This window comes from Molothrus ater, chromosome 1 (genome assembly GCF_012460135.2).
Source record: "Molothrus ater isolate BHLD 08-10-18 breed brown headed cowbird chromosome 1, BPBGC_Mater_1.1, whole genome shotgun sequence".
NCBI classification, from domain to species: Eukaryota; Metazoa; Chordata; class Aves; order Passeriformes; family Icteridae; genus Molothrus; species Molothrus ater.
The window spans coordinates 79,392,504-79,419,708 of NC_050478.2; the positions used below are offsets into that span (position 1 = coordinate 79,392,504).

At 35.2% G+C, this 27,205-nt stretch overlaps 1 protein-coding gene across 1 annotated transcript in view; it reads left to right on the forward strand.

Annotated features, from left to right (window-relative positions):
- DNAH5 (dynein axonemal heavy chain 5) overlaps window positions 1-27,205 on the forward strand; it is a 115,525-nt gene that overhangs the window by 54,780 nt on the left and 33,540 nt on the right. The window contains exons 41-56 of the mRNA XM_036378685.2: window positions 517-670; window positions 2,316-2,462; window positions 4,808-5,049; window positions 8,087-8,263; window positions 8,675-8,879; window positions 9,357-9,499; window positions 10,212-10,346; window positions 11,875-11,997; window positions 13,030-13,243; window positions 13,868-14,091; window positions 16,070-16,265; window positions 20,409-20,581; window positions 23,089-23,219; window positions 24,078-24,231; window positions 24,893-25,160; window positions 25,733-25,964. Of these exons, the coding sequence (XP_036234578.1) occupies window positions 517-670; window positions 2,316-2,462; window positions 4,808-5,049; window positions 8,087-8,263; window positions 8,675-8,879; window positions 9,357-9,499; window positions 10,212-10,346; window positions 11,875-11,997; window positions 13,030-13,243; window positions 13,868-14,091; window positions 16,070-16,265; window positions 20,409-20,581; window positions 23,089-23,219; window positions 24,078-24,231; window positions 24,893-25,160; window positions 25,733-25,964 (2,918 nt within the window). The remainder of the gene's footprint in view (window positions 1-516; window positions 671-2,315; window positions 2,463-4,807; window positions 5,050-8,086; window positions 8,264-8,674; window positions 8,880-9,356; window positions 9,500-10,211; window positions 10,347-11,874; window positions 11,998-13,029; window positions 13,244-13,867; window positions 14,092-16,069; window positions 16,266-20,408; window positions 20,582-23,088; window positions 23,220-24,077; window positions 24,232-24,892; window positions 25,161-25,732; window positions 25,965-27,205) is intronic.

Sequence of the window (27,205 nt, forward strand, 5' to 3'; positions counted from 1 at the left end):
GTCCTGTAGTTTTCTTGAGTCATGGTTACTGGGGTCCAATTTGAGAAATGCATGTATATGAGCTTGCCTTATGTGACCCAGGATTTATTATTTATCTAAAGTCCTGACAATTAGAATATTAATTTGAGAAAAGATTTACTTAAAATTACATCTCTTTTATTTAATTTCCCATTAGGTGTTTGTAATACTTCAGTAGGGCCAACTTAAGAATAGAATGTATATATATATATATATATATATATTATAGATATATTATAGGTATATCTAATAGATTATAATGTACATGGAGGCTGGTTTACCTTATTTTTCTGAATACATATTTGAATACCAAATATATCTCCTTTTTCCAACAGTTTTTTTTTTTTTTTTAATATACACAAAGCCTTTACAAAGGGTATAATGATCTGTTGATGATATATCAATATCTATCTATTTATCTGTCTATATCTAAAGGCATCAAAATATATTATGTGCTCTGAAAGAATAGTAATTTGGTTTTCTGTCACTGTCTCTTAGGTGGAGGAATCTGGCCTTGTTTGTCATCCTCCTTGGAAACTGAAAGTTATCCAGCTTTTTGAAACCCAGAGAGTAAGGCATGGATTGATGACACTAGGACCTAGTGGTGCAGGAAAAACTACCTGCATCCACACTTTAATGAAAGCAATGACAGGTAATGTTAGTCCTTATATTGTAAACTGTTACTGAACTGTTACACTGTAAACTTTAAGCCCCATTGTTTCTTTTCAGAAAGCCTCAATTGCTTCTCTGTGAGAATATATTACTGGAAGAATGAGTTTGTATGTTGAGATACTAATTATTCAAGTAGCTTAAAAATATCTGACATTAAAACCCATATACTTCATGTCCTTTTGTCCATATTATCATACTTTTATGAGAAGTTCTTATTCTAGGTGGATTAAGAAAGAGGAATACAGTCTAGGCAGCCAGCTCAGATTAAAGCGTCTCCTGGGTTTTGCTGAGGTAATGCTGGAACCTTTTGCTAATCAGAAGTATTTGTCTTTTTGAATACAATGCATAAGACAGGAACTTTGCAATATAAAATAACTGGTTTTATAACCATAAATTCCTGGTTTAGACAAGACAGGGGAAAAAAAGTCTTTGAGAGCGTTAATTTTGTGTCCTGGCTGGAGGCTTGAAGAATGCTTTTTTTTTTTTTTTTTGGTCATCTGTACTTCTAAACAAATATATTAGTTGAAGAATGTCTGCTCGATCTTATTAAAATAAAAGGTCATAGCTTGGGGAGAAAAACCTGTCTTTTGAGGTAAGCTTGTGTTACCCCATTTCACAAGTTGCTTATATGATTTTCCAGAAGTGAATAATTTCTGTAAAAAATAGTTCAAAAATAGTTCAGCAAGTCTCATACATGCAGTAATGTGCTGTGTTTAAGAAACGCTGTAAGCTCTACATTGCAATGGAAGTGATTGTTCCATTTAGGAAAAAAGCCGGAAAGAACAAAGTTGCATTGCACAGTTTTCCTATCTTATTTTTCTAGCACTGATATGTGAACTACTACCAAGATAAAGTCACCTCACTACTTTTTTCAAAGCTGATCTTCTCAGCTTTGAGAAGATCACAACCTCATGAAACGTTAAAATGCATGATCTGGCAGGCTTTTATCTTACATGTTAGTGAAATCTGATTATAATGAAGTTATTTTAAAATAGGTAATTTTTTCAGCTCTTTCTTTCAACATCTTACTACTGGCTCCTGGTTATGCTTTAATATTGGGGTTTTTTAAAGATGTCCAGCATTGTAGTTTTTAAGCTGTTGCTAACGAGATAAAAAATGAAGGTTATGTGGTCGTGGTATGGCTAGTTAGAATTTTTCTGTGCAAGAGAATTCACAAGAATATGCCAATATTGTATATTTTATCTGTTCTAAGATGTAGGCAAGTGCACAGAAGGGCAGAATAATCAATCATCTATCTGATATTTATTCAATGGGTTTTAAAAATGTGTATCCAAGCCAAATGTTTTAAAGCACTATTGTTTGATAAGCCTTCAAAATATTAAACTAAACCTTGAATAAATTTCATCTTGCTGCTTTTCTCTTCCCAATGAAGCTATGAAATGTGAATTAAATATTCAAAAGTTTCAGAACTTCATTTTACTTTTTCTGATGTCTCCAATAATGAATTTTGTATAGCAAGAGAAGTTTTTCAAATAAATACAGATGTTCTTATAATTATGAATGCATATTAAAGCATATACTTGGGTGTAATGAGTTTGAGTTTGTCAAAGTTCTCTTACCTCTGAAAAGAAATGTAAAAACTAACTGGTGGTCTGGCTTCATAGATTGTGGACAGCCACATCGTGAAATGAGGATGAATCCTAAAGCTATAACTGCTCCACAAATGTTTGGACGCCTTGATGTGGCAACAAATGATTGGACAGATGGAATATTTTCAGCACTCTGGAGAAAAACTTTAAAAGCAAAGAAAGGTATTGTGGTGGGTTGACCTTGTCTGGACTCCAGGTGTCCATCAAGTTGCACTACAACTCCTTTGCCCAGCTGGGCATGGGAGAGAAAATAAACAGAAAACAACTCAGGTTGAGATAAGGCAGTTTACTAAAGTAAAAGCAAAAATTTGCATAAGCACAAGGAAAGAGAAAAAAAAGTATTATTCTTAACTTCCCATCAGCAAGCGATGTTCAGCCACTTCCCAGGAAGCAGGGCTTCAGCACACAGAGAGGTTGCTCCAGAAAGCAAACACTGTAAACAACAGATGCCCCACCCTCTTCCTTTCCTTAGCTTTTATATCTGAGCAGATGTCATATGACATGGAATATCTCTTTGGATATTTTGGGTCAGCTGACCTAGTTTTGTCCCTTCCCAGGATCTTACTCAAGCCCAGCCCCTTGATGTGGGGAGTATTGAGAAACAGAGCTGATGCTGTGCCAGTGCTGCTCAGCAGTATCCAAAATACTGGTGTGTTATCAACACCTTTCCAGCCACCAATGCAGAGCACAGCACTGTTTAGGGCTGCTATGGGGAAAGGAAATCCAGCTCAGCTAGACCTAATACAGGTATACTGAAAAAGGCTGCCATTTAAAATAAAACAAAAAAAATCCTCAGAAAAGAAAAAGCTTCAGGAAAACTTTATAACACACAGTAACAGGGCTTTTTTACTTACATGGAAGCATTAGAAAATTGCTGGAAGAACTTCTGTCCCCTTTATAGTCTCTATTCTAAATGCTTTGTGTTCAAACAGTGTAGTGTAACACTTCACTGCACTTACTGAATTCTTTCTTTTGTATATTAGGCCCTCAGATGGAAGGAAAATGGAAGGTAAAAGTCAGTTGCCCCATAAGTGGTATCCTATAAAAATTTTGATGCTGTCAGTATTTCTACCTGTTCTCTAGCTGCCATTTTAAAAGGAACCAGTTGTGTCGTAACAGCTAGCCCTTCACATATCCTAGTCCATCTCAAATGGCACTAGACAATTCTATTTAGGCAGCCAATTTCTGCCTAAAATTATGCTGACATATATTTGTAGGCTGTTATTTTAACTAAATGAGTGTCCTTGAGGGTTTGATGCTACTAGATTCTTGCTTGATTATTGCTTCCTTTTTGTCTGAAAATTAGTATGTGATCTTTTCATTACGCCTTAGAAGAAAAAGTAAAAAAATCCTAACACTTGTTGCACTATTTAATATAAAAATTCTTAGTCTTGAGAAATACAGATACTTTTAAAATAGAAAATACTTTTCAATTTAATTTTGGTAGGCTTGTTTCAAATCTAGAAATGGAACACCCTTGAGAATGTAACATGGCATTAACTACTGAATTTTTATCTTTTCCTTCAAGATGAAATATATATTAGTACACCCATATGACTTCCTCAGATTTACTCTGTAAGAGTTCTGTAATATCTCTTTATGAGTCAGACTCCTGACCATCTCATGCTTGAGATGCCTGAACTGTAGCTATAAAATCCCTCATATAAAAAGTTTATCATCTGTTTCATATCTCCTTGGTTCAATGCTAGCAACGCTCCAAGCCACCTAAATAAACACTGACTCTGATGGCAGAAGGAGCATCGCTAGGCTAAGGAGCTGTCTAGAAATGCATGGTGGGGCTGCCTGCCCCCTAAGGGGTGGGCAGTCAGGAGCCAAGGTGGGATCTCTTTCCAGCCAGGATCTGTTGCTCTGTACCCAAGTGAGGCGAGGAAAACGGACCCAGACTCTCCTAGGACACAGAATCAGGCTTTAAAATACCTTTCAATTAGCAAATGGAAAGCAATGAAAAAACTTCCAAGGAAGCTGGATCAAGTTTAGGAACAGAACAAATGACAAGAATCTTCCCCTAATGGACCTCTTTTACTTGTGACAGTGTGCATGCTATTTGAAAGAGTGATTTTTCAAGTGTTCCTTTCATATATTTTTCTCTAAATTTATAAAACTCATTGAAAACAAATGAATGGTGTTTAAATATATCTGTAGTTGTTACCTTCTTTATGTCATTTCATGTAACTTGAAATAAACCTTATTTATTACTGTCTTGAAGACTGGATCCATAAAACTCTTTCGGAGTATTAAAACTCGTGACTTATGCTGATGGCACTTTATATACTGAAGAATGGATAATTATTAAGAATAGGTGACAAAATGAAGTACCCAGATGAAATTGAGTGATAGAAACGGTAATTGTATTAAAAGCTGAGATTGTAGCTGTGTGCATGAATTCAGAATTTGTTAAAAATTTGTTTGCAGAAATAAGAAACTGGTCCTTGAAAGAAACTAGCCGTTCATCCATAGCTGCTTTTGTCTGTTATGTTGCATTGTAGGTGACCACATTTGGATAGTTCTTGATGGTCCAGTAGATGCTATTTGGATTGAGAACCTTAATTCTGTCCTGGATGACAACAGAACTCTAACGCTAGCAAACGGTGATCGGATACCTATGGCGCCAAATTGCAAAATAGTCTTTGAGCCTCATAATATTGATAATGCTTCTCCAGCAACAGTTTCAAGAAATGGCATGGTGTTCATGAGCTCATCAGTTCTCACCTGGAGTCCTATCCTTGAGGTAGAACAGCTAAGTGTCTGTATACGCATTGAAAGTTTGACTGGCTACTTCTTCAACACTTCACTCTTATTACTGTAGAACCTTTTTTTGTGCCTTTTGCTATGAAATCCCTTTTCCTCTGTATAAACTTCTAGGTCAGTATGTAAAATAGCAACGTTTCTGGTCGTTTATGCAAGAGTGAATAATTTTTTTAAGGAACATAGTTAACATATTACACTTTTAAGATCATGGTAATTTTACTTTGGGACAAATTTGTAATTAGAATTATTTTATACAATTGAAGGACAACTCAGTTTTTAAAACTACCTGGTAGCCCTTAGTACAGACCAAGGAGGAGAAAAGAGTGAAGTTGATTCAGGGAACTTGAAATCCTCAAGAAAATAGGAATTCTCTTGATATTTCTTAAAATTTATTGCAGTTGGGATTTAGAACCAGAAAAAAAGTCAATGCAGCATCAAAACATGTAATTTTTAAATCGATGTTGTTACTTGGTTGTCTGCTAACATTCCTAGAAGCAAAGTATCTGAAGAACTATGCAGTAGTTTCTCTCTCTCTGGCATGGAATGAATAATTCAGAAAAACAGAACATGTTTCAGGTGTGGTTTAGAGTCAAAATCCAGTATATAACATATTAGAATATATCAAAGTGATTTATAAAGTCTTTTTTTTTCTTTTATATGTCATCTTTTATCTTCCAAAACCCAGTAAAAATAAATCCTAATCTTGACAGAATGCTTGTGACAATATATTGGATGACAAATTCTGAGACTTGAGCAGACATTTTTTTTTTTCACGTAGCAAAATCTTGCTAAAGATGAAACATGGAAGTTCCCAAGAATCTACCTAATGTTCCACAGTAATATACTTAAACAAAGCTTTCAGTGTTTAATTCCAGTTTTCTTTTCTGTGGAGAAAACAATAGAGACAATAGCAGTTAAAAAAAAGTTGGTTTCTCATTTTCTTCCCTTAAGACCTATATTACCTTAAAAAATTTCAGTGAAGTACACTACTCAGGATTAGCACTTTAAAAAAGAAATTAAAATAAATGTTATTTTTTTCTCTGCATTTTTTCTTGTCTAGGCCATCTTGTTGAGAATTCTTGGTTAGCATTATTTTGCTTTGATAAACATGGTTGTCTCCTGAATATGAAAAATGAAAACTTTCTCCTGCATGGCTAAGATACTGATTGCTGTGAGCATACAGATAATTACTTTCCCCTGAAGCCCAAGTAATGTCTGATATATTTCACTATAATCCCAAATTAAATTCCTTTACATGGGCTTTAAAATTCATTTTTATATGGACTTTAATTTTAAGATAGGAATTATTTTCTGTTTATGAAATTGGAACACCATCCAGGAGTTTGTAGTGTATTTGTTTCCCTGTTTTTCAGACTTAAAAAGACAAAAATTTATAAGTTACTATGAGCTAACGGACTAAATTTTACTGCCCTCCATTTTAGTATGTATCACGTGAACAAGTTTTTGTAAATATTTCTTAAGATTAATGTCTCACAGTCTCATTCAGTCATTTCATTTTCTAAATCAAATAGGATACCAGCGGAAAATACAACTAATCCTCACCTAGTTAGTGTTGCCTAACTAGTCCTATGAAAATACAGCTTAATCCTATAAAAATACAGCTGGCCTCACATTAACATTCAGATATCAGCCTTTTGTAGTGATTACTCTATATTATTCTCAGATTTCTTATTTTTTAAACCTGTAAAGGTTCTCATGCTTGTAAGTTTTATATAGCTTGCTGTTTATAACCAGATTCCTTGACCCTAAGTCCCTGAATTGTCTGGCAACAGAGGAAATTGGCTTGTGGCACTGCCTAGAACCAGTGTCCTTAGCAAATTATAGGTTTCAGCCCAGACAGAACTCAAAAGAGACAGTATGCTGTAGTCCAAGCCCTGAGTGCCAGGCAGTGCCTGGTGCCTCCCTTTGGGACTGGAGGCAGTGGAGCTCCTCTAGGAAAAGTGAAGCTATGGGATTGTCGTCGGATATTCCTTCCTGTCTTGGAAACACTCGTGTCCTGTTGACTTGTTGCAAACCTGGAGGTTTGCTGCTTGTGAAGAACTAAGAGTTGCTGCAGAGGGCTGATACTGAATTTTTCTAGTAGTGCCTGAAGCTTTTTCCATTTACAATGATATTAAATCATATGGAATTTTCTGTTCAGTCACAGGTCTCTGCAACACTTGAGAATCGTCACTAATTCGTTTGATGAGTTCCTTTGCCAAGTCCAAAATATTTGTAGTCTTGTTATGAAAAAAGTGTTTAACAAGTTTCCTAAAACATTGGCTGGTAAAACTTCAGTTTTACCAGTGCAAATACATGCAGCCAACTCAAGTGCCTTATGTATGTTACTGCCAAGTTTTACTTTTCAGATTTTTTTAAAACTAATATGGATACCCAGGAAAGTGTAAGTGTAAATTATGCATCCAGGACAGTGGCTCCCCTGAGATTCCACTTGTGTTGTTCCTTTCTGTGCTTACAACACTGTATAGGGCCTGCTGGTGTTAGGTTCTCACAGCTCTGCCTCCTTGTGTTGCCTAGTTTGCAGACAACCATCTCTTGGATGTTAAAATTGTGCTAAAGATTCAGCTGCAGAGAAAGGAATTTTATTTTGCATTGTCACTCATGATTTACTTCCTCATTTTAAAGTGAGATGCAGGCTAAATTTAGCTGTGTTGAAGAGTTCTGTGAAACTAGTTTTCCTTAATCCATAACCTTATAGTTTTAGTATATTTTATTGATAGAAACAGACTAAAGAAAATAAACTTTAAAAAATAATTTGGATTACATAAGCAAAATTATTTTCATTTCACTGTAAAGTAACCTTTCCAACTTCCCTTTCTTTCCCCATTATAAAATTGGCTATAAAATTGCAGCCTATTGTTAGTTATAATTTTATCCAATAGCATTTCTTTGGTTTCTTCTTGTTTTGGTTTTGCATCATAAATAAAATATCTTGAATTACTGTACTTGAATTCACTGAGACTTGTATTGGAAACTAAATTTATGCTTTGCAACAGGGATTTTTGAAAAAATGTGCCTTCCAAGAGGCAGAAATTCTACGTCAGCTGTATTCTTCATTGTTCCCAGACTTGTACCGTTTCAGCATTCAGTCTCTGCATTGCAAGACTGAGATGTTGGAAGCCTTTATCATTATGCAGAGCATTAATATGCTGCAGGGCCTTATCCCACCTAAGGTAGGTAGTGTGAATGTTTTTATGTATACTTAACATATTGTAGGTAATTTCAAGTAACAAAGTTTTGTAGAGAGGGATTCTTTGATGACTTGGAATGTCAAAAGAGATGCAGATTAGCAAGGAATTCTTTATATTTATTTAGAAAGTAATAGTTGGGATGTGACCTCTTTCACAATCTCACATTTGGATTTGATGTTAAGCACTGGTTTATATTAAACACATGGAGCATGCATTGTCAGTTTTCCTTTTTTTATTTTTGGGTAATTTGTTATTATTTTATATTGATTCTTCTGATCATTAAAGGCGTCTCTAAATTTATATATGACCGAAGACTTCTAACCTTATGTTACTAATGATTATCAAGTAGAGTTTTCAGGCTGTTGAAAATTAAGACCTAACTCAATCCTTCAGGAGCAAGGTGGGGAACTGACTCCAAAATACTTGGAAAGGCTGTACATCTTCTCTCTCATGTGGAGTGTAGGAGCATTGCTAGAGCTGGAGGACAGATGCAAAATGGAATACTGGCTTCGAAAGCATGCAACAGTAAAGCTTGATCTTCCCTGTATCCCAGAAGGCAGTGAAGACACAATGTTTGATTATTATGTGGCATCCGATGGTTAGTAACTCAGCAGGGTGATATGGGGTAAAATTTAAAAGTTATTTTATAATTGTGCTTTTTTCAGAGAATTAATTCAGAAGTATTTTATAGCTTGTCTTCTTTTGTGTCCCTTAAAGTTTTGTTTTATGGCTGTACTTTATTGGTGGTATTGTGGTTAGCTTTTTCCATTTCCAGTGAAAAGTCAGAATATGGATATATTGGTACAAAAGCTGCGTGGACTTTGTGATGATGAATTGTCAAGTGAACATATAATCCTTGTTGTCAAGATTTATGTAGGAAAGAGGAGTAAGCCTCTTAGATACAACTTGAGGGATTCTATGATTATATGATTCTATAAATTTTAGTCTGAATACACAGAGAGAGATTGCTATACATGAGACAGAAGCATAGACAGATCAGGGAACTGAATGGAAAATAAAGGAAGTGATGATGCCTAGTATTTCTAAAACATTAACTTAATTTCTTTCTTGTTAGGTACATGGATGCACTGGAATACACGTGTTGAAGAGTATGTATATCCCAGTAGTGGCACCCCAGAGTATGACTCAATTCTTGTGCCTAATGTTGACAATGTGAGAGTGGATTTCCTGATTGAAACCATTGCAAAACAGGGCAAGGTACTTTTTCTATAGTTCATATCAAAGCACTGCCAACAGAACACATGACAAAAGTTTTGGATTAGCAGTGAAATATTATGTTAGTGAAAAGGAATTTTTTTTTTTTTAGATATAAGATGGTGTTTCCAGAAAATACTTTCATGCAAATATGCTTGAACTCTTGAATAGTCACTGTTTCCAGACTTTGTCTTCCCCTCACCCCTTTGGTCTGTAGTGGAAATAACTGTAATTACAGCCAAGATCAGTCAGAATGGAACCAATATTTTCATGTACTGATGGGAGAGGGAGAAGCACATAGGTCAGGAGGCTCATGTCTGACTCTGCTAATTGAACTTTGCCAGCATGGGGCAGTTACAGAATTTATGTAGCTATAGGCTATTCTTCACCAAAACTGTGTCACATAAGCAATTGAAATTTTACAGATACTGAGTCTCTAGATGATTAAACCCTTTTTCAAATAATTAACTCCTTTCCTTGTTAGTGTGATTGTGCTGGATGACATGACCATTAACTGCAAATATTTTTAACTAGTCAGGCCTGCAAAAATCTATGAGACATTAACTATTTTACTTCTACATGTCTCCTGTGAAAAGTTCACTTTACATAACTTTGCTAGTTTCTTTTCTGTTTAAAAGCTAAATGGGACTGTTGAGCCTTTGCCAAGACTCCGAGCTCTTGTGTTTCATCTTATTTCGATATTGTCTTTGTCTAGGCTGTCCTACTAATTGGTGAGCAAGGAACTGCAAAGACTGTTATAATCAAAGGTTTTATGTCAAAATATAACCCTGAAAGGCACGTAACTAAGAGCTTGAATTTTTCATCTGCAACAACCCCATTAATTTTTCAGGTATAGTAGTGATTAATCTTCTCATACAAGATAGTTGGATTCAGAGAATATTCTGATAATTTGCCAGGAGGATGCTTCTGGAAGTGATTCTGAACAATAAAAAAGCACCTGTTCAAATAGTCCAAGTGTTCTAATGCATGTTTTAAGATTTCTGTAAAAAAATCGTTCCTTTCAACTTTTTCAGTAGCTATTGAGCTGTTCTTGGACTTCTACAATAACATGCCTATTATTATCTTCATCTTATTATGTTTTTGTGTCAAATATATCTGTTCTCACTAACTGGGAAGAGCTGTTAGATTTCACTAAACACCATGGGTAAAATAAGTGCTACCCATAACAATCTGTCATTAAAAATGTACTGTCTGCAATTTAAGTTTCAGTCATTACAGTAACTCATTAAAAAAGTAACACATGCAGTGCAGCTGCTCTACATACAATTACGAATGCTTAAATCCTGAACTGTACTGCCTGTCCAAGTTTCTACCAATCTAATGTGAATTATTTCAAGGGTCTTTAATCTCCTGGCAATGTATTTGGGGAATATTTTTAATTCAGTTTGGTATGCCAGGCCAAAGCACTGTCTGGACTGTAAGTGCTGTCTAGAAGCTTGATGAATCACCTATCATCTGCCTGTATAGTATCGTAGAAACTACTAACATTTTATATAATATACAAACACGTAATTTTGGTCTTAATTTCCTTAGGATTTTTTCTTCTATTTATTGGGCTATGAACAAAAAGTAACATATTTTTAAAATGTAAATGTAGATTTAATTGGTGATAGGTGAAATTCTGATCATCAGGACATCTGAAATAGATGTGCAAGACTAAGTCAATTCCCTGTTAACAATCTAGATCAAAACATTCTGTTATGACATGTGCTTTAAAATTACTCTAGCTTCTTTTAATCTTGGTCTACCCGATGCCACTTGTGCAAGATTGGAGCCTAGGCATAGTGTAAGAATGCAGATATTTAGGTTTATACTGAAGAATAATTATGTGTGCTTAAGCAAACTTTCACTTAGGATAGAGTAAATAAAAACTAGAACTTAAGAAGAGCAGAGAAATGGAAAGATGATGAGAAGAACAGTAGAGCCAAGTCTACCATTAGGCAAAATTATCTCATCAAGTGTATTTATATATGTGAATTTAATTATTGATGTATGCTTCTATGAAATATTTTGATACCTGCTGGAAAAGTGTTCCAAATTACATCTTCAATTTAATCTTTATTGCTAGAAATCATCAATTTTGCTGATAAATTAATAAAATGAAAGAAAAGTTTGAAACTTATTCAGATTTATGAAAGTGTTAGGCATGGTTTTCTACCGTAGACACCAGCCTGGTGTTGTATACCTTGAGATTTCAGATATTCTAGTTGAACTAGTGCAATTACCTCAGCAAATGCCTTCTCTGAACCTCACTTAGTAAAATTCTATGTAACAGGAACATCAACATGTTTAAGTGATTGAATCATGTATGAAATGAAGTGCTGTTTGTGACTGTGCTGCTAATTGCTTTTTAACAGCGTACAATAGAAAGCTATGTGGATAAGCGCATGGGCCCAACTTATGGTCCACCTGCAGGCAAAAAGATGACAGTCTTCATTGATGATGTGAACATGCCCATAATCAATGAATGGGGAGATCAGGTCAGTTTGTGAAAGAAGAAAAAAAAAGACAAAAAGTTTTCTTTGTTTTTATGCTGCGCTGTAAAATTGGCTTCTCAGTCATTCAGAATAGGGTAAAATTGGTATGTAGTACTTTAATTTTAAAAGACTGTTTAAAATTAAAGTACTACATAATATGTACTACATAATATGCTGACAGCAAGAAGCAGTTTGAGTGCTCCTTAGAACATGCCTGTATAATTTTAATAATGTTTTTTAACAACACTCATTTTATAATTGAAAATAAGAAGTCTTTGGTACACAAATTGTGATAGCAAACTGAGATTGTGGGCAATAATTAAAATACTGTGAAACCTGAGAGGTAAGAAGTGTCTTCTCTGCTTCAGACAAAATGGAAGTAATCTTTATTTATATTGACAAAGTTGTTCTGAAGTACATTGCTTTGGAAATTAATGTTAGAATTTCTATAGGAGTATAGCTATAGGATGTACTCTCTGTGGAGTTTTTTTGGCTTGTCAAACAGAAATGTAGGGTATCCCTTTATGGCTAAAGAAAAAGGTCTTGCATGTTTTTGTATGGCAGTAGTTCTTTTATTTCATCTTGAAAAACATGCTTGTGATTGTTACATATGAAACTTAATACAAATATTTTGTGTCATTTGCAACATGATGCATTAGTTTGGGCTTGATTGAAAAATGACGCAAAGATACATTAGTTTGGGCTTAATTAGAAAACTGGAAATTTTGTTTTAAAAGGCAGAAGTGTTTCCAACAGCAATAGAAATCATGCAGCATTCAAGTGATAGTAAATTGTCATGTGAATGGTTAGTTCTAAATGAGGGTACCCCTGTACTCCCACGATTTTTATCCTTAGATTTTACCAAATGTTCTTATTCCCTGCTGTGCATTTTTATCCTGAAGGAAATAAACAGAGGGATAGGGGGCAAGATAGCGTTATACTCTTTGTTAGGTATTTCAAACATTTAAGTATTTTCTGTATTTCATTCAGTTGTACGTATAATATTGTCTTATATAAAACCTGGTTGTTTTACAGGTCACTAATGAGATAGTTAGGCAACTGATGGAACAGAAAGGACTGTATAACTTGGAAAAACCTGGTGAATTTACCAACATTGTGGACATTCAGTTTTTGGCTGCCATGATCCACCCTGGAGGAGGTCGTAATGACATTCCACAGAGGCTGAAGAGACAATTTTCAGTGTTTAACTGTACTCTGCCTTCCAATTCTTCCATTGACAAAATTTTTGGTAAAGGGAAATTTGCTTTGTATTCATCTCATTTTTTAAAATAGTAGTTGATTTTCCCTTATCGTTCTATTTGTACACATTATTGTTAAAATTGAGGCCTAATTTCCCCCTGTTTTGTTTACCAGCACATTTTCCTTCAGTAATCACTCCCCACCTGCAACGTAATCAATCTGTAAATTTTTCATGTCCAGTCACATCTCTGAAGCTCTTGGTATGCTCAGATTTAATAAGAATGACATGAAGCTATTGTTTTAGTGACAATGCTGGACAGTTGCTCAGTTGCCACTGCTGCTAAGAATAAGGGACTAAAGACTAGACTTTCACAAAGAATGGGATCATACTGATTTCAGCAGGAGATCAGTTATTCAAGGCCAGTGGAATCTATTTTATGAGAAAAAGAACACTTTAATGTGCCGTTAATTAAAAGCTAAATAACCATTGAGCCGGTGGCAGAATGGTGCTAAGAATGGCTGAATAAAAATTTGAATATACACTGGAAAGCCATTTTAACAAATTTGAAAAGCTTTTAGGATTGGAAAAAGAAAAGAAACAGAGGATTCAGACAATCATTGCACCTGGTGTTGTGCTAACATGTCTTTGATTTGGCAATTTTTCTTTCCACAGGTGTAATTGGATCAGGACACTACTGTAATGAGCGGGGATTTTCAGATGATGTGAAGAAAACAGTAGCCAAATTGGTTCCATTGACACGCAGACTGTGGCAGATTACCAAGCTAAAGATGTTGCCCACGCCAGCCAAGTTTCATTATGTCTTCAACCTTCGAGACCTCTCGAGGATTTGGCAAGGAATGCTGAACACTACATCGGAAGTGATCAATGAACCACTGGTAAGCGCAGCACATCAGTGACCTGGTTATAATTAGTGTAGGAAAGGGGATGAGAGTCTATCCTGGCATTTGAATTTGCTTAAAAAAAATGCAACCTTAGTGGGTTTTTTAGGCAAATGTGTTTTAGTCTGGGTTTTATAGTACCAACTGATATGTCAACTTTGTTTCAAAATGATGACAAAACCCCCTTTTTTGTCACAACAGTTTGCTTCTATCTGCTTTTCTTATTACTGACAAATGCTAGTTCATTTAAAAGAAGTAAGAAAATAAGTGAGAGGCAATGAACTTACTTTAACCCAATGAAAATGCTCAACTATTGATTAAAAAATTGAATAGTTCCTCCTCTCCAGAACTGTCTTTAGACTTTCAATCAATGCCTAATTTCTGTCTAACAATTAGTTCTTGGCTTATGGTTTAAAAGGAAGAAGTAGGAACAAGTATTAGTAATATTTTTTTTCCATAATCCATCTTTCTTCCAGTAAAATATAATTCCTTTTCTAATTATTTTAAGGAAAAGTCATTTAGACTTTTAAGCTGTGAAATATGTATAGTGCTGGAAAAGCAATGCTTATGTTAAACATGTAAAATTTGTTGAATATTGGGGTTATATAATTGCTTCACGTACAATGTGCATCTCTGTTGAATAAGCTCCTGAATTCTACTGCATCTAAAATTTAAACTTCAGAAAGGATTTTAGTTTCTGCAGCAAATAACACGGAGTACTTAGATTATATATATTTGTATATACACAATTAATGTCTTTTGAAGTGTAAAAACCAATTGGTCAAAATACTATTATATAAATTTACATATTAATTCTGAGACTTGATGTGTCAATTGCACAAAGTTCTGTAGGCTGAACCAAAGGTCTTCAAGGAGTACCTGGAATTTTTTCTACTACCGTATGGTAATAGCATAGGATTAAAATGAGTGCTGCTGGTATTAACAGCGTGACAGGTTCTCCTTCTTCATCCTGTGACCAAATGGAGGGACTTTAAAGGTATATTGAATTTGGAGAAGGGATAATATAAACACTTAAACATTCTTCTTTGTAATTCTCTAACTACTTTGGCTGTAGCATTGGAACTGCTATTTGTGTTTGCCATGAAATTATTCGTGCCATGATGCTTATTTTTTCACCCATCTGCTACTTAATGACCAGTTAGAAAAGTGGTTTATCAATACATAAACATGCTAACTGGTATGGATATGGTTTTAGGGCTGAGGAAATAAAATCTTCATACACTTTACTTTGGAACACTAGATTAAAGCTTCTTCCATAGTTACCTGAAAATAATCTTAAATTGCTATTGGGCAGAATAAGAAGCTCAAGGTATCTCTTCTGAAGAACTCCCCAATACTATTTATTTTCTAAATGTTAATGTTATTTTTAAATTAAGAAATGAAGGCAAAGCTTTAAACTTGCTATAGTTCTTTCGGAAGCCAAATGAGTTCCTCAGTACAAGAGAGACATAGAGCTCCTGGAGCATGTCTCCTGGCAGAGAACTACAAAGACAGTTAAGGGACTGGAGCACCTCTTTTAAGAGGAGAGACGGAGGGAGCTGGGCCTGTTCAGACTCAAAATGAGAAGACTGAGGGGAGACCTCATCAATGTCTGTCAGTATCTGAAGGGAGAGCGTCAGGAGGACAGAGCCAGGCTCTGCTCGGTGGTGCCAAGGAATGGGGCAACAGGCAGAAACTGATTCACAGGAAATTCCTCCTGAACATGAGGAAGAGCTTCTTTAATGGGAGGGTGATGGAGCCCTGGAACAGGCTACCCAGAGAGGTTTTGGAGTCTCTTTCACTGGAGACTTTCAAGAACCATCTGGATACAATTCTGTGCCATGTGCTCTGGGATGATCCTGCTTGAGCAGGGAGGATGACCCACTGTGGTCCCTTTCAACCTGGCCTGCTCTCCTTCTGTGATTCTGTAAAATGCTCCCTTTTTTTAAATTTTTTTTTTCCTTTTTGTATGTAGGTGCTGATAAAACTGTGGAAGCATGAATGCAAGTGTGTTATTGCTGATCGTTTCACAACCTCAGAAGATGTTGATTGGTTTCACACAGCTGTGGCAAAACTCATTGAGGAGGAATTTGAAGATCTGAAAGCTTTGCTGAATCGTGAAACAGATGCATTCTTTGTTGACTTCTTAAGGGATGCACCTGCAAGAACTGGTAAAGATTTACTTTAATAATCATGGAAATTATAAAATTAGGCAAGGGGATATGATAATCTTAGATACTATGAAAAATATGTTGTAAAAATTCATACTAAATTTATGCATGAAAAGTGTCTGTTTCGTCCAGTGGCTTTGAAGGCAGTCTATGTTACCAGCTGTGGCAAATTTTTATCTTAATGGGATTTCTAAGTCTGTATTGATATCCAGTGTCTGTATAGGAGAGCCTTCCTTTCATTTAAATTGGTGTGGCAGAAAGATAGAACTGCCAAATAGTGAGCATGAGTCTTTTTTATTCCAAAAGGATCAAGGAAATTTGTTATGAATGACCTGAAATGGTGGGGTTGCAGTAGTAGATAAAAGATTGCAATGTAGGAAACATGCCCTAGAAATCTGATTAAAAAAATACTGTCTCTCAGCTAATCCAATACTCTTTAGGAAGTAGCTATTAAATGTAACAAATGACTATTAATTCAAATTTTCCTGAATGCTAGTTAAACATCTTTAAAAACCCATGTGACTTATACCAATACCTTTATGTCTTTCAAACAAAAACATGGTGTCACTGACCTCACTAAATGACCTGGGAATATTTATCAATTGTTGCAAAAGAACAGAAAACATTTGTTTGGGTTTAGGGAAGGTCGTTAGATGATTCAGTTATCTGTGTTGGTATCACTGCAATGATGGAGAGTGGAGCGATGAGACTGGCATGAATTGCCAAGACTATTTGAACCTTTCCTTGAACAATTGAAGTAGACAGAAGGCAGTGACAAAAGGAGAATAAAGGATAGGGCATATTTCATTGGAAGGAATAAAATAGAAGTAAAAGTAAACTAGTGTAAGAAAGGAAATAATTACAGCCTTAAATAACTTCCTAAATTTCATCAGTGTAGAGAAGACTGAAATGTAAGTCAGAATGTGCACTGAGAGGATGAGGAGTGATCTTTAAGGTGAAAATTTAAGTCCACGCTAGAAACCATCATATTGGACTGAAAAATAAATGTATTTCTCAACATTTGATAAATGATAAATGTATTTCTCAAAATTATTTGCCTTTTTGGTGACAGATTAAACACACCTGTCCTGTAATGTGCCTTTTAGCATGGAACTTCATCTAAATACAAAGCAGGAGACTCTCATATAGAAAGGCTATATTTTGCCCTCAATAGATTTCAGGACCTAACCTAAGTCCTGAGCCTTGAGAACCCCCTTTCTGTTTTTTGCTTTAAATGAAAATAGTAACAAGCATCATTTTGTTTTATTTGTCCCTATAATGGCATTTAGTGTTTCCCATTATGGTGGAAGTGTAAGAGCAGGACCTTGATTTCTAAGCTCTTAAATATATTAAGAATGGCATCTGACATTGACTTCAAAGAGCCCTACACTCAGATTAGTAATATGTTTACTGGTACTAGATAATCTTTTTGTCTCTGGGTTGTAAAAGCACAATATATTTGTCCCTGAGAGAAATACATGATGACTTAGATCTTGGTCAACTTTTAGATCTTAGCTTCAAAGGAATTGTTTGTGGTGCTAGTGATCTCAAGACCCTCCACCTATTCCAAGGTGTTTTTATCAGTTGGTTTTGAGATAGCTATTTACTACTTGTGATTATGAATCTTGGGACTGAGCAAGACTTTAAAATAATACATTTTGCTGGCTGCCTCTCTAAATAATGGAAAAGTCTGCCCTTAGGTTTTGTACTTGATTATCCAATGTCCTTGGACATTAATAATAAAACTTTAGAAACAGAATTTAGATGATGTAATTATTTTAAATTTTTCAAAACTGCAAAAGTATCACTGCAGTTTAAGTCCTTGATGTATTTCTTATTAGTTTCTTATCAGCTGTAATTTGTTTAAATGTCTTATTCAACTTGTAAGGAATCGATTTCCACTGGGAATACTACTTTAGTTGAACCAGTGCTTTTACAGGTTAGAATAAGAAGTCAATTGATTTAATTAGATTTTAATCTAGAGGAGTGTTCATATGCAGAAGCAATATAGAGCTAAAAATTCTGAAATTAAGGTGATTTCGAGCAAACAAAAAATGCAATATAAAGAACAGCTGAAAGAGTATTAATAATTTGTGTATTTTGAGAGAGTAGGTTCTGTGGTGAAATGTAATTTTCTTAAAATATGTTTTTAAGTATGTATCTTTGGGTTTTTGTTTTGTTATTGTTTTTCTGTTGTTTTTTTCCTTTGAAACTGCATGAGCATTAGAAAGGTGCAATAGAAAGGAAATGGAGAAAAATTTTGAAAGAAGAAAAAAGTTACAGACAGTATTCTAAGTACAGTTGAGTTTACCTGGAGGTTGGAGTTCTTTTTCCCATCTTTTTGTCCCTTACCTTCACACTGGCTTCTAGTGCTTTACTAAGTCTTAGGGAAATACTTATTTTACTGGGATGATTTATTTCATTGATTTTAATTATACCAATTAGAGATAATGTTCTGAATTATATATTTCTTCAGCAAGTTGGAAGAGGCTTAGCAAACCCAACTGATTTAGGATAACTGGAAAAATACATCCTGTAGCATATATAGATCACAAAATCCTGAAACTAATTGAGCTAAATGTATGTAAATAAGAGCAAAATGTACTCTACTAGTATTATTTTTGAGGAAATCCAAATGACCAACCAAAAACCCCCTGATGTCTGCCTGCTGGCACTGTTTCAATGAGATTTGCCAGGTATTTTTTAACGAAATATGGTCTGTATGAGAAGTGAGTTGGATTGAAAATTGCTGAATGGTCAAGCCCAGACAGTGGTGATCGGTGGCTCAAAGTCTAATCAGAGACCAGTAACTAATGATGTGTCCCAGGTGTCAGCAGAGGGTCCAGTCATCCTCAACGTTGTCATTAGTGGTCTGGGTGATGGGGCAGTGTGCGCCCTCAAGCCAGCTCCCAGATGACACAAAACTAGGAGGAGTGGTTGATATGCCAGAGTTTGTGCTGGCTCCCAGATAACTTAACTGGAGCTCCATAAGGTTCAGCAAAGGGAAGTGACAAGTCCTGGACGTGGGGAGGAAAGGTCCCATGCACCAGTATACACTGGTGGTCACCCACCTGCAAGTCAGCTTTGCAGCAATGGACCTGCAGGTGCTGCTTGACACCAGTAACATGAGCCAGCAGTGTACCCTTGCAGGAAGAAAAAACTAGTGGCATCCTGAGCTGCATTAGAAGAAATACAGCCAGCAGGCCAAGGGAGGTTGTCCTTTGCCTTTTTCAGCACTAGTGAGGCCACGCCTGGAGTGCTGTGTCCAAGTCTGGGCTCCCCAATACAAGAAAGACGTAGATATACTGGATAAAATCTATTTAAGAACTTGAACATCAGTTATCACTTTTTTTTTTTCTTTTTTTTCTCACTGTGGCAGTCTGTCCAGAGATATTGTGGAGTCTGTCTTTGGAGGTATTCATAAGCCACCTGATCATGGTCTTAGGGAACCAGCTCTGGGTGGCTCATCTTGAGCAAGGGGTTGGACCAGATGATCTTCAGAGGTCCCTGATGATCTCAACTTTTCTGTAATTTTATTTGCTGTAAGAATTCCTATGAATGAAAGCATGTCACCTTTCAGCATGGTTAAGGTTATGAATGGAAAAATGAGGCAGCAGCATTGTTACCTCCTTTCTTTGAGAGTTGACTTGTGCCTTTTATATCACCTAAGGAAACAAATTTATGCTAATCACAGTGAATATATTTTTTTGTTATGGCAGTTATTAATTTCAAGAGCACATTTTTTCTAGCGCAATTATTTAATCAATTTAAACTGTTTTTCATTTAGAGAAAAGATTATTTGCATTTTTTAACTGCAGTATTTATTTACCTTCATTCTCTGGTGCTACTTTTTTTCCAAGCACCCTAAACAAGTACCATTTTTCATCATTCAAGTTTTAGATAAAGACTACTATTTAGGTTTTTTCTCATTTTGTCTTTAAAAATTACATTGCTGAAATTACCATTTCTTGCAGGCAGGGTGTACTCAGCATTCTCGTATGTATATCTAATATATAATACTATGTATAATAAACCTGTTTCTGGGTGGTGAAAGTTCCAGTTATCTTTACTTACTTGTCCCCTCATTGAACCTTTGTCAATTATTTAAACTGCTAAGGTTTTATTACTTGATTTTTGTTCTAGATGAGAAACCAGAGGAAGCAAACTTAGATATTCCCAAAATCTATGAACCAATCTTCTCATTTCATCAGCTACGGGATCGTTTAAATAAGTTTTTGCAAGCATACAATGAGAATGTTCGTGGTACTGGAATGGACATGGTTTTCTTTGAGGATGCCATGGTTCATTTAGTCAAGGTACAGTCTTGCTGGATTGCCATTTGTTGTTGTTCACTTGCCCACATCTCTTTTGAGTAGAGGTATGCAGGAATCAAGGTAAATTACTTCTGAAACTGCAGCAGCTAATTTATTGCTATCAAATATTTGATCTGTCACACTGTGACTAGGTGTTAAAACCTATTAAAAACTTTTTAGAAAATGCACCAGATGGAACTATTATACCTATCTTTTATGTTTGGTGGGATCATGGTGCTAGCTATTCTAATTTTATTTCAACCTTCCTCCTAATTCTTCTGGGAGCCCTTCCTGTCTTTTGAATGAGTCAAATGAAATTCAGGTTAAGACATAATTGGTTGCTTCTGAAGGAGTACGCACAGCAGAGTAGGAATTAATGTAGTCCAAAATTCTTTTGTAGATCCACAGTATGCTCACTACTTTTAAAGTTCTTTTGAATATGGATTGGAGCTGACCATAACTTTCAGCACAGCATAGCTTGATATGATTGTTCACACAGAATAGGCCTCATACAAAGGCTCTTTAACACTAGAACCCCTATTGTCTAAGTTGAATACTGAGGTTTTTGGTATTTTTTAAAATTATTAAGAACTGTATATGTAATTGCATCATCCCCCCAAATACAATATAAAATATCAAAACAATCTAAATTTAATTATAGTTGACAAACACATTGCATCTGTGGTTTTCAAAATTTTTTTTTTGCATTAATACTTGTTATTTCACAAAATTAGTCTCTTTCTTTCTAAGGTTTATGGCAAAATTAATGATGTTCTGCTCTGGATTTCTTTAGGACAATTGTAAATCATCACACTTACCAATAAGTTTCTTATTTATTTCTAGAAAAAAACTATATACGTTTAGGATGCAATACATTTTTTTTCACTGAACAGCCACCTGTCATCAGAAATATCTTTGGGTAGTTAGATGGTAAATACCTGAAATAATTTATTAGTATTTGCTTGGATAAAATGATAATTTTATGCTTTATGCAAAATGCTTTGCTTGGATAAAAAGTGTTTCTATGATTTTAAATTCTTGAAAACAGGAACAACTGTGTAGAGCTGAGACAGCTTCTAAGAGAAAGTGAGATAGGCACAGTTGAGGTAATGCCAAATCTGAGCTGACATAATATGGCTTGAATGAGTTAAAGCTGAGGGATATCTTAAATAGAATGCAAAGTTTCCAATTAACAGCTTGTGTGCCTCTGCCTGGAACAGATGTAGTAGCCATTATTGAAATGATCAGTGATATTGCAAGGATGTTGTGCAAATTAAATTTTCTTTCTCTGGTTAAATAATAAAGCTTAGAGTAAGCCTTTGTACTTGATTTTATCTTTCTTATGAAACGTTAACCAATGGAAAATAACAAATACATTACATTCAATATGTAAAATAAATAGGTTTAAAATTAGAGGAAATTGGCATGACTATCTTGAATGGCTTAGAAAGAGGTAACTCAGAGGAAGGGCAAGTAAGCGTCCCAGGTTGTTTACTGATATGATGGAATTCTGGAGTCATCAAAGAACTGTTCAGGATAATAAAGAGAACAGAAGCCAATCCCGTGCATCATTGCTTGTACAGAGGAGACCAGCTGCTAACCAGCTGGATGGTATTATTGTGTCTTTGAGAGGGAATTGGCTCTGTGCTGCTCTGGATATTAATGTAGGCTCTTCTGGGTAGAGCGAGGATCTGTCAGCTTGCAACTGATGGGCTGCCATGTTTCATGGCATTGTTTTTTGGCTGTGGGCAGTAGGACAAGTGCTGTATGCAGTTCACAGTTACCACTGAAATTTTTTTTGCTCTGAATTCTAAAGGCTTTGTTTGTTTACATTGCACAGTCCTGAATTGAGGGGAAATGCGGAGCAGTAGGAAGCTACTGCCTTTTGATTTAAAATATAAATAATGAAGTGGGAAAGAAATGTTGATCTAACTGGGAGATGTTTCACTGTGATCAAATATTCGTACTTGATACTGTGCATTTTTACAGTCAAGTAAATGAGAATTGTAACAAGTTTCATTATAAAGGCAGCATTATTACCTGCTGCAGAGAGTACTGAAGACTCTTTGTCCCGAATTTAACATGCCTGGGACAACCTGTCCTTCAAGTCACAATGAGATGAGTCTTACCAAAGTTATCCAGAGGTCATGGTATTGGGGAAATGATTTCCTTCCCAATTTTGATAATCCCTCATGCTGTGATAGCACATCACTAAGAAATCACAGCTGAGATTTACTTGCACTTTGTGGGAGATGTAATTCTACTGATAACTGAACATACACAGTGATGGAATCAAATGGCTGCTATTCTATTTGACAGGTCAACAGTAAACACTGCAAAGTGCAAATGTCCACAGAATATATTAATAGTAATATAGAATCCTTTAAGTAAACCTTAACATTTTAATTTGTTCTTCATTTCTAATATAACTTTAATAATAAAGTAGCATAGAATTTTTGGATGTGTGACTCTTACACATTGTAGCAATGAAAAACTCGTATATTACACAGATTTCCCGTGTGATTCGCACTCCTCGTGGAAATGCTCTCTTGGTTGGAGTTGGTGGCTCAGGAAAGCAGAGCTTGACAAGACTGGCATCCTTCATAGCTGGCTATGACACATTCCAGATAATGTTGACAAGGTGAGTATTACCTGAAATTTAACTAAATAAATACTTTGTGTTTTAAGTCTTCCTATTAAAAAACCCAGGCTGACATGCTCTGCTTAGTGTAGTCTGATCCCTGTCACATAGAGTGGAAGGACATGACAATCCTTTGAAACTTGCTTGATTTGCTTGATTTTCTACAATAATTGTGCATTTTTACTATCTTTGGAGTAGGAAATTATTTTGTTTCCTTCACAAAAAGAGAGAGTATTGGCGGTATCAAGTTATCTTTGTGTCTTTACACAGTACATTAAATGGTACTAAAAATATTTTTAGGTGGTTATCTGTCCAAAAGGCCTTTATGAATTAATCTTGTAATATTTGAAATACTGTCATCTGAGGAGGATGAATCTTTATCCCTGCTCTCTACTTTGGTAGATCTTGGTATCTATAAGTATTTTGATAACCTTTTCCAAGTACATTATTCCCTTATTTCACATTGCTCAACCCAGTGTGGTTTCTTTTGAAATAAAGATAAAAAAAATTATAAATCCTCCTCTGAATGCTTCAGAATGAATGCCATCCCAGCTGTCTGTAGGACAGGTCAATTTTGGTACTCAAATGTCATTTTAGTGAAGTGAAATGATTTTAAATCTTTTGCAAGTATGTTGGCTGCAGAAGAAATTGTAGTTTCTCATGTAGGAATGTCCCTTGGTGTGGGTCTCATCAGAGGATGTATTTGAAATAAGCACCTTTATGCCCTTTATGCCTTAAGTTCCAAGACATTGTTTCTAACTTAAATTTGCTTGGGTTGTTTTACCCTTTTTGTCAGAAGACTTTTTTTAAAAGAGATGAGTATTTGTTCAACTAAATTTTTTTTTTTTTTTTTTTTAGATCATACAACACTTTAAATTTGATGGAAGATCTGAAACTCTTATACAGAACAGCAGGACTGCAAGGCAAAGGCACCTGTTTTCTTTTTACAGACAATGAGATCAAAGATGAGTCTTTCTTGGAATACTTGAACAATGTTTTGTCATCAGGCGAGGTAAGATGATCAATTTTCTGTTTTTTAAAATCATAATTCTGAGGTAAAATAACAGAATTTATTTGAATATTTTGTTATAAGTCAGATAATACACTTCCAAAACCTAGAACTCAAGTGCTTCTTATTATTAGAGTATTATTAAAAATGAATGCAGTCTACAAAATCTACAGAATCCTAGGTTAGACTGAGCGAAGCTATCTCAAGGGACATGACAAAAGCTTAAAAAAAATAAAATTTAGACTCGAGAAATATTACTGATGTTTTAAAAAGTTGTCTGTTAAAGTAACTATTATTGTGCAGTTCATTTTTGTATGGTAAATTCATGTCCAGAATGGATGGATTTTATTGATTTTATTTACTTATTTATTATTTCAGAGTTATGTTTCAGAGTAATTGCTACTAGTTATTAGAATATAAAGAGAAGGAATGAAAGCTATTGGAATGTGGGGTTTAAAATTTGCAAAAAGTTAGATTTCAGCCTATTTAATGGAATCACTTAATTAAAAACTTGTTTCAAGAAAGGAGTTGGGGGGGTACTAATAACTTTAGTGTCTGAGATGTATGTCCCTTCCTACAATGCTGTGTATTAAAAGAACCTTTTGCTACATCCTCTATTTTGGATCATCTCAAAAAACATGAAAAATCTTCCTTCTTCCCAAAGGTGTCAAACTTATTTGCACGTGATGAGATAGATGAGATCATTAGTGACCTCATTCCCTTCTTCAAAAAGGAGCATCCACGAAGACCTCCAACCAGTGAAGCTCTGTATGACTATTTCATGGCCAGAGTCCGTCAGAACCTGCATGTAGTTCTTTGCTTTTCACCAGTAGGTGAAAAATTCCGAAATAGGGCCCTGAAGTTCCCTGCTCTCATTTCTGGATGCACTATAGATTGGTTCAGCCGATGGCCTAAGGATGCGCTGGTGGCAGGTACGTCTAGGTTTTATCTTTGCAGACACATAATTTTCTGATCAGTGGTCATGTAGCTGTTTTAATTGTGTTGAATTTTACCAGAAGAAACTTAATTGATTCTAAAATTTGATGTAGGTATTTTCTTCTTTAATGCCTGTTTTATTAAGTTGTCAAAATATTTCTAACAGAGCGATGGTTTTGAACACAGTTTAGAGAAAAAATTCCCCATGAAGATGTCTTAAAAGTATTTGTAAAGAATGCAAAGATGCTACTAAAGAAAGAGATTATTTGTGAATGTATCTGTGATAGAGCATACAGTAGAAGGCTGTGATTACCCAGTCCCTGGTAGGTAGCAGCTAGGTTCAGAGTGAAAAAGCAGTTGCACACTTGGAGATGAAGAATGACAGATCCTTAGCTATACTTTTTATTGACATTCAGAATCTGATGGTGAAGAGTAAAGCAGAATGGGTTTTCAGAAGCTGGGTGTAAGCCAAGATACTACATGCTGACTTGTTTTATAGTGACTTGTTTATTAGCTAAGATGCTTTTATAAATATTTACTTACATTTAGGCTTTCTTTCTTTCCTAAGTGTCTGAACACTTCCTGTCCTCATTTGATATGGACTGCACTGCTGATACAAAGAGGGAAATTGTGCAGTGTATGGGTTCATTCCAGGATGGAGTGGCAGAAAAGTGTTCTGATTACTTTCAAAGATACAGACGTTCTACACATGTGACTCCCAAATCCTACCTGACCTTTATTCAGGGATATAAAACCACATACAAAGAAAAGCATGCTGAAGTGCAAATATTATCAAACAGGTAAACTACTAAGGTTACTTCTGTTTTTCTGTAGTTTTCTTCCCCACGTAGGTATATTCTGATATGCTTCATTTCAATGCATGGCTTGTCTCCTTGCACAGCAAAAAAAAAAGATATTTTTAATTCCTAAAATTATGTGAAGGTGTAATTTATTAAAATATTATAGTTACTCTTGTCATATAAGATAAAGACTATAGATATTTGGGGGGGGGGAGAAAAATGAAAAAATAGAGGTAGAGGGAATATGAGGTGAATATAAATTATACCCATGTATTTTCAAAGAGTGAAAGAAGACATCTACATTTAATTTCATAATATATTGATAATAGCATTTAATCTGCCAGTTGGCAACTTTTATTTCCTTGCTGAACACTTGTAACCTCCTGTTATGAACACATAAGGAATATCCTAAGTGGTTTTGAGAGCCTCACTTAAACTCCTGAGATTTTTACTTGTACATTATTAAGGTGGTTTTGATATACTTATTCCTATTTTCAGATGCTTTATTAAACTTATGATACCTATTTGCAGATATATCTTCATGTCAGGAGCACCCAACTATAATGTAAAATTAGCAATTAGTGTATCAGTTGGTATCACCCTTAAGAAAAACTGCCTTCTCAGTTTTGAAAGATTGTTAGTAAGAGCTGGAAACCTTAAAGAAAGGCTTATTTGTTTATTTGGCTTTGAAACATTCTTTGTCTTCAAAGTCAAATTCAGTTTGAAACCTGTAGTTATGCTAAGGTTGAAGGCTTGTAAAACAGAAGGGTGTTGCCCTGTTTTTCTACCTTCAGATTTACCAAGTTAGTTCATGAAGTTAGTCCAATTTCTTCCACTTAAACTTAGTTGCACTGTCTGAATTTGTCAGGGGTTACACTGTCTGTTCTCCTATATTTGTTCAGCTGTCCAAATACTGCATAGCCTTTGTCATAGCAGTCTCTGTAGAGGCCTTTTAAACTTGTCTGGAAAGTCCCAAGTGAAGAGTTTTTGATAGAAAAAAAAAGCACTGTTGAAGGGGCATTTTAATGCTGAATCGGAGAAGTCTTATCTCAAGACTATTTTTCTTTTTCTCTCTTTTGCTTGGTCTTGGTTTGTTTTCAGTTTCCACTTCAAATAAGAAATATTGATTGGTTATAATTTTCAGAATTTTGGTGATCAGAAAATGCTTTCTTCTGTACAGAACTCAGTTCTTTGATTATTGGCTCAAGAGGGACAGTGACATTTATAGAACCAACATGTAG